This window comes from Oncorhynchus clarkii, chromosome 5, assembly GCF_045791955.1.
Source record: "Oncorhynchus clarkii lewisi isolate Uvic-CL-2024 chromosome 5, UVic_Ocla_1.0, whole genome shotgun sequence".
NCBI lineage: Eukaryota > Metazoa > Chordata > Actinopteri > Salmoniformes > Salmonidae > Oncorhynchus > Oncorhynchus clarkii.
In genome coordinates, this window is record NC_092151.1 from 35,221,998 (window position 1) to 35,229,500 (window position 7,503).

The window sequence follows — 7,503 nt, forward strand, 5'->3', positions numbered from 1 at the left end:
GAAGGAACCTGTGCTCGGTGATCCTTTCTTCATTCTCAATTTAGAAGAAATGTGTAACTTATCAATAGTTTATAACTGTCTGTGTCCAGTTGCATGTGGTCCTTCCAAAACCAGAAAATTCAGAATGATATTAAATCCACTTTTTGCACAGAGTGATAGGTTCCCTAGCCAATTTAGCTGTCAGACATCTTACATTTCCCAACATCTTTCTTCTTTGATGACATTTAAGAGTGTTTGGCATCTAATAAATGTTTCATTACTGCCACCTACTAGACTGGAGTATAACTCCCTTATACATTGCTTGAAAAAAACATGGGGAAAAAAAGAAAGAAATCAACAAATACCCTACCTTCGACCCTACACTTACTGAAAACCCACCAGCCTACTCCACTGTGTCCTTCACAACATCTTTGCAGGAACAGGAAGTTTTCATGCGCTGCGGCCAAGGCCAAATTAAGAAGTAGATGACAGCTCGACCAAAACAAAGATCTACACACATGCAAGAGGCAAAACATGGATTTAATATAGTTCTGAATTGTGTCTGGTTTTTGGAGAACCACCTGCAACTGGACACGGACATTTATAAGATACACTTTTCTTTCTGAATGGAGATAGAAGAAAGTATCCCCAAGCACAGGGTTAGTTGAACAGCATCACATATCTTGTTACACAATGTTGTAGCTTATTGAACCTGTCCTCCATTGAGGTGATTCTTTAAGTTCATGCATTTGTATTTCTAGAATTTACTGTTTGTGTAAATGCAGTGGCTAACTGTTCTTTCTTGCTGAATTGTTTTGTCACTGTTTTTGGTCAGTTGTGAACTCAGTCAGTAACTAGCTCTGTAGCCCTTTACTAAGTTAGAGTCATCCAGTGAAAGGAACTGGGATATTTAGATGTCATGAAGACCCATACAAAAATATGAAACTTTATTTTGATTAGGGGTAATGTCATCACCATCCAGCTCTGTCTCTGTGCAGAAACAATTCAGCCTAGGAACGAGGTTAGCAGTAATAACAAAAATATGCAATAAAATTATTGTAAATGTATCTGCAGAATGTTAGGGCTACACAATACATAATGATAATACAGTATATTACATAAACTATCAAACCACTTCTACAAATGAGTCTGAAATGCACCCTAATTTCCAAAATTCGACAAAATACTGAATTCATAAAATACTTTACAATGCATATAATAAAGGTCATTGACGACCGGGTTAAAATCAAGGAAGTTGATACATTACATCCCAAAATGGCAGTACTAAATGATGATTATAAAGGCTGTAGACACGTGTGTGTCCACGTATGAATGATACCAGTGAAGACTGAGAAAAAGAGGCACATGTCAGTCACAGCTCTTTCCACTTTTAAAATCCCCTATTTCAATATCTTTCTACACATCTCACTCTCCTTCCTTCTCTTGACTCCTACTTCAAATCATCTTCTCTTTTCTCAGCAGCAATTCGTATTCACTGCTCTGGACTGGGGCTCCTCCAGGTTGGCTCTGTCAGATTCTAAAGGGAAAGATACCAAGAACATAAATACAGAGTATTGCAATTTCCAACCCCAATTCAAGTCCATCTGAGAGATGAGCAACTGACAACATATTTATTCCCAAAGCTTTAAATATACATTCACTATTTTCTTCTCTATATATTTCCCTCCACCTACACTCTCTGACCCAAACCCCTCTGTTGTCCTTTCAGTTGTCTCTTACTAATGCTGTCTCCTCCTCCTATTCGAGTGGAGGTGATCCCATTCTCCATGTCCTTCAGTACAGAGTCTTCAAAGGCCAGAGATGCCACCCGGAAGAAGAACCCCTGCACGTTCTCCCCTACACAGTCACACCGATAGTGAGTGTCATTATCATATCATCAAAATGCTTATTTACAGTAACAAGACCAGCAGCTGCATTGATTGCACATGGCCCAGACACACTCCATACAGTGAAACAGCTTAACCTCTGATTACACAATAAGCACTTTGCACACCTGGAGACCATCTCTATGTAATTATCCTGTGGTCTCTAAAACCACAGCTATTATTGTGTGTATTAGGTCATTGTTGGGGGATTGTTAGATTACTTGTTAGATATTACTAGAAGCACAAGCGGAACTAGAAGCACAAGCATTTCACTACACTCGCATAAACATCTGCTAATCATGTGTATGTGACCAATAACATTTGATTTGATATGCTATCGTCAACATGAACATCGCAATGAAGTCATGGTGTCATGTTATAATAGGGGTTTTTGCTCCGGTCTGTACCTGTCTTGGCCGAAACAGACCAAAACTCAGCTTTCATTTTAGTTGCTATCTTGATGGCGTCTCTCTCAGTCCTCTGGCGCTCCTCTGGAGCCTTGGGCAGAGAGAGAAAAGATGAATGAATTGTATTTGAAAGCATAGAAAGGAGCCAAAAGACAGAGCTAATGGATATGGTTCTTCGTTACGGATATGGGGGGGAAAGCATATTATACACCTATGTGTGCCCATCTACAATATCTATCTATCTGCCAAGAACCATGTACATGTTTGTGCACTCACAAGTAGGTCACTCTTGGTTCCGACCAGGAAAACAGAACAGGAGCCAGGTTCATTCTCCCTCATGGCCTCTTCTAACCACTGCCTGTGAGAGATAGACATTTCATTTGAGAGGACATTTTACTTTGATTGTTCTGATTTATCTTTGTGCTCGCTCTTGATTTCATATTATATTAAATAAACCTACCCTGAGTGCTCCAAGCTCTTAATGTCTGCCATGTCAAATACTGTGATTATCACTGTAATAAAAACACAGAGGCTTGGATACAGCAACAGTGAACTCCTCGGGGTTTCCCTAGTCTACAATGGCTGCTTTTTACACAGGCAGTAAAAATCTTTTTTTTTTTACTAATTAGTATTTTGACCAATCATATCAGATTTTTTCAGAGCTGTGAAACTAGTGAAAAAAAGATCAGAATCTGGCTCCCTGTGTAAACACAGCCAAAGGCATCTCACTGGCTGTCTCTATCTTACCCTGAGCTCCTCTGTAGTATGCTGAAGCGATGCATTTGAATTTTTCCTGGCCAGCTGTGTCCCAGCTATGTAAGAGAAGGAGAAGGGGGAGAGAAAAAAATCACCTTTGAATACAAGTAAAGAATCACAAGTTTCTAATAAAATAATAAAGCACATATTCAAACAAACCAGAGCATGACCCTCACTCACATCTGAAGGGAGAATGGAGCTCCTGAGAGCTCAAACCTCTCAATCTCAAAGTCCACTCCTATGGTAGCCTTGTAGTCTCTGTCAAATACATCTTTGCAGAACCTGAAAATGCAGAACAGAATACACAAACATGTTAGCAGGCTGTTTACCACCTAAAAGGAACATGATATAGCAGCCAGGTCGCAAGCTGAATACTGTACCGGTTTATTAGGCAGGTCTTGCCCACATTAAGGTCACCAACAACCACTGCTTTGGACATCTTCAGTCTGTCCCATCTTCAAAGGAAATATTGAACAGCTAAATCCAGTGTTGCTTTTCCAGATAAATCCAATACCAATCAATAAGTGAATCAGTCAGACATGAATCAATCAATACATCTAACCAGGCAACTCACCCCTGATGCCTGTCAGTTCTTTCTTTGCAGGCAGCCTTGGCCTGGGTATCCCAATCCTCCTTAATCTGCAGACAGGCCTGTGGAGTATAACACTGGAAACAACAGTCGCTTCAACGTTAATAACAGACATCACTCTCTGATGTACAATCACACAGAAGAGTTTAAATGCATTGTTTGGTATCTGTAATGAAAACAATACTGTAGCACTGATGTTTTTTTTTGTTATGAGCTTCCATCTGACATACTGAAGGCATCTTTAATGGTGTGTCATGAAAATACCAGCTGTCTACAAAGTCTTGCTGTTCCAGTGAATTCCTGCTGACATTACTGTAAAAGCTCTTCTCATATCCAGGCTTGAAAAATGTCACTCAAACTCCCCTGAACTTTTAATTTAATCTACTTTTGAAACGGCACCAGGAGACTGTGGGGGGAAAATAGCTAAATCCTTGCGTATTAGGAATGCAGTATGTGTGCAACATCCTTTGAAGCTTTTACAGCCCTGGCAATTTACATCTTCACTACTTATTTGACGAGACAATTTAAAATACAGAAAATGTTACATCAGGCAACGGATACATTGTCGAGGATACATATACAAAAAAAAGTCAAGACATTTGTTTCTATTGTGGTCCTATATTATCTACTCAGAATACTGTCCTGACCAAGGAGAGTTTAGGTGTCACTGCATGCTGTTAGAACCTATGAGTTGGGCCTACTCAGCAACAGCTGACAGAGAGGCTTCATTGGGTACAGTAGGTTACTAGACAACATTAACTTTATTAGTGCTGTTTTCAGAAATAGCCAGCCCTGTGATCACACACACTCAGACAACTGTAAGCCCCTGTGTGGATGTCACACGGTTTCAATAACATCAACCACATACTTTTGACCCCTCCATTCCAACCTGTTTTGAATGACAGCACTTGTGACTTTTAACAAACGGTACACCAGAGCCACTAAAACATTATGGTAGGTTTGAGTTGATCCAGATGGCTAGCAGGCAGGTAGCAGGTTGCTGGTGTGTGCTCGGGTACCTTTGGGAACTTGGATATGACCCGGTCTCTGCTCACAGGTGGTGGGAAGTGCATCATCCCGTTCCTCATCTCCTGCATTTTGGTAAGGCTGTGTGGGTGGTCTGCCTGTAAACTAGAATCCTGGCCATGACCAGTGCAATGTACTGATTAGCTATATTAATTTCCATGCCATAAGTGTGCAGGCTCCTGTGAAGGGTGCACCCACCCCCTTCTCTAAAACACTGCAGTATGATGTGTGAATAACCATACTGGAGTGTTTTAGGGAAGGGGGTTTACATTCATTATTATGTAGGCCGTGCACAAATTAGGCTTCAGCGGCCTAAGGTTTAAACTCCAGTGTCCATATAATATTTAGATAGCCTACATAAAGCTCTGAAGATGACTCAACGATAACATTTCTCGGATGAACAAAAAAGGTATGTTCAGCGACAGTGATAATAAAGAAAGCACTATGACGTGTGGAGAATCTAGACTTGTGTGTGCAAGTACTGCGGTGGAAACTAGCTATGACTGTTTACTCTTCTATATTCTGGAACACAAAGTGGCTACGCTACAATATAGCAGGACGCAATGAGATGGCAACATTTGGCCAATGAAAGTATCCGCAACATAGTACCGTGTACATTGAAATCAATAATGATGTGTAAACTACTCACGGATTCTTGTCAACTGTTCCGTCGTTGCTGCTAAAAAAAATCGTTCACTTGAATCTCGAGCTGCAAGCATCAGATCTACCCCTCATCACCATGACAACTACCTTTCAGTGCCCTACAGGGATATTTGTCATGTGATAAAAGCATGGCAGCCAGGCAGAAACGCGTAAATTCAACGATTGTTAGGCTATTAACATGTCACATGTATCGAGTGGAATGTGGCCATTCTAACAAACATGTTTTGGATGTTCCAGTAGCTGGAATCATGTAGAATTCTAAATGACGTAAGGTCAATGCGGGTATGCTGCTCCTGTGAAAACAAGAGCCGTGTGCAGCTAGCTGCAGTCTATTCCATCTATTCGCATTGATGAGAAATCCTGGCAAGTACACTAAAGAAACTGAAGTATGTGTTTGATTTTGTTGCTAGTATTATGCACTTCCTGTAGTAAGAATAATGGTCTATCTCTTTCTCCCCCTCTTCTCTCGTCAGTATGTTTGAACACACAAGCTCTCAAAACGACACAGAGAAAAAATGTAATTGATCGTTTTGGACCTCCAGGTGACTGCAGATGAAACTGTCTGTGAGAAGGCAGTTAATAAGACCAATCATTGAAATGATCCATAGCTCTGAGAGGTTTAATTTCCCTCTCTCATTAAGAATGTATTGGCTCATCAGCTGGAAGAGTCTCAGTGGGGAGACATGTAGAGGCCACTCACTGCTAAGCACTTTTTCTAAGTGGGCACAGGTAGGCAATTATCTGGCTGGTGGGGGGTGGGCAATGTTACATACATTTATTAAATAATATCCCACCTCTGTTCTCAGACAGGTGTCTTCTCAGTATGCCATGAACTGTTGCCTGTTCCATTCTCAGCCACTGGGAGGCAGCAGAGGTCTAGATACAGAGCCACCCATGCATACTGCTGGCTGTGTCATGCAAAACAGGTTTGATTTTACCCCACTTACTACCTACATTATCTTCCTATCTTATTATTATAAAGGATTGTCCAACTGTCAAGTAGGTCCCAGGCCTGGAGCCTTAACAGGATCTGTGCCAAAGTGTTGTCAGTGCCAAGTAATGTCCTCATGTCCACTAATCAAATGCCTGTGGGACAATAGCTCCCTTTCACCCAAGGTGTAATTCCATTTCATCACTGATCAATAATGATGGACTGTAAGGCAGTGTATGAGGCTTAATTGCACCCCTCACCTCCCCAACGTTAATGCTATCCTGTTGCAAGGCCATTTGGGTCTATCAGAGACAGGACAGACAGGTGGCAGATAGGCAATTTAGTAGAGGACAATATCACACCGTCTGGAAGATGACTTTTCAATAGACATTCATGTGTCCTCTCTGATTTGCAGCATAGAACTTGGGCCTGTTATTGTGTTTGTTTCATGAAAATATTGTGTATGTTGGCAAATGGCATGTTCAGTCATTTTCTATTTCTACTGCACTTTACTGTGATCATTTGAGCACAGAGCCTTTTGAGGTGTCTGTCATAAGCTGTAAATTGCACATAAATCTATATAAATCTAGTTGTGATCCCATGGAGTTACAACAACAAGATACAAAGCATATAAAAGATATGAAGCCATTTGCTTTTCAACACCAGTAGATGCCTTAAGAGCATTTCTGGTGGAAACACAAAGCACGCTCCAGAAACATTGCTCTAGACTCTCAATGTTATAATTCCTAACAATTTGTGAGTGCAAAACGTGTTTCCATGTGTGGCTTCTCGGTTTGTTCCGCATTGTTTCCACTTTGTTCACAATGTTGTTGGTGGGTATTCATACTATAGATGGTCAGTCTGCTGTGGATATCACAGTGGTTCTTGCCTTTGCAATGGGATCTACTGTAAGACATTGAGTTTTTTTAAATTATATTTCCTTGATGGATGGATAATATTGAACATTGACGGTCCTGTCTGTTTGTTCTCCATACACTTTCAATTATACACCCATTAACCACCTTTCCTATCACCAGTAACTCAAATGTTTTCTGTAGGGGAGAGTGGGGTAAGTTGAGCCAAACAGGTAAGTTGAGCCACCCTTGTTTCTAGGAAACCATACCGAAAATTCGTAATTTGACCAAATGTTTAGGAAGAGGCCGTCATTTCATGGAGTCTGTGAAGGAAGAAACCACATGGAAAAAGTGGTAAGAAAGTCAAGGTGGAGAGAAAAAAAAATTGTGTTGGGGTCTGTTTAAGCTTCAA

General features: G+C 40.8%; 1 protein-coding gene across 1 annotated transcript; it reads right to left on the reverse strand.

Moving 5' to 3' along the window:
• Window positions 1-1,420: 1,420 nt before the first annotated feature.
• LOC139409971 (RAB36, member RAS oncogene family) lies at window positions 1,421-5,350 on the reverse strand. Its single transcript, XM_071155386.1, has 11 exons — window positions 5,293-5,350; window positions 4,637-4,756; window positions 3,603-3,694; window positions 3,409-3,483; window positions 3,209-3,310; window positions 3,020-3,084; window positions 2,733-2,784; window positions 2,549-2,630; window positions 2,273-2,363; window positions 1,720-1,836; window positions 1,421-1,516 (listed from the first exon to the last, which is right to left on the reverse strand). Exons 2-11 carry the CDS (start codon window positions 4,712-4,714, stop codon window positions 1,455-1,457), a joined length of 816 nt encoding a protein of 271 aa, XP_071011487.1. The 5' UTR covers window positions 4,715-4,756; window positions 5,293-5,350; the 3' UTR covers window positions 1,421-1,454.
• Window positions 5,351-7,503: the final 2,153 nt, after the last annotated feature.

Excerpts from the sequence above, each read along its gene's own strand:
- LOC139409971 (XM_071155386.1), bottom strand. The coding sequence starts at position 4,714 with ATGCAGGAGATGAGGAACGGGATGATGCACTTCCCACCACCTGTGAGC. Across the intron at positions 3,695-4,636 it reads TCATATCCAAGTTCCCAAAG|TGTTATACTCCACAGGCCTG; the intron begins GTACCCGAGCAC and ends TGTTGTTTCCAG. Across the intron at positions 1,517-1,719 it reads AGGAGGAGGAGACAGCATTA|AATCTGACAGAGCCAACCTG; the intron begins GTAAGAGACAAC and ends CTTTCCCTTTAG.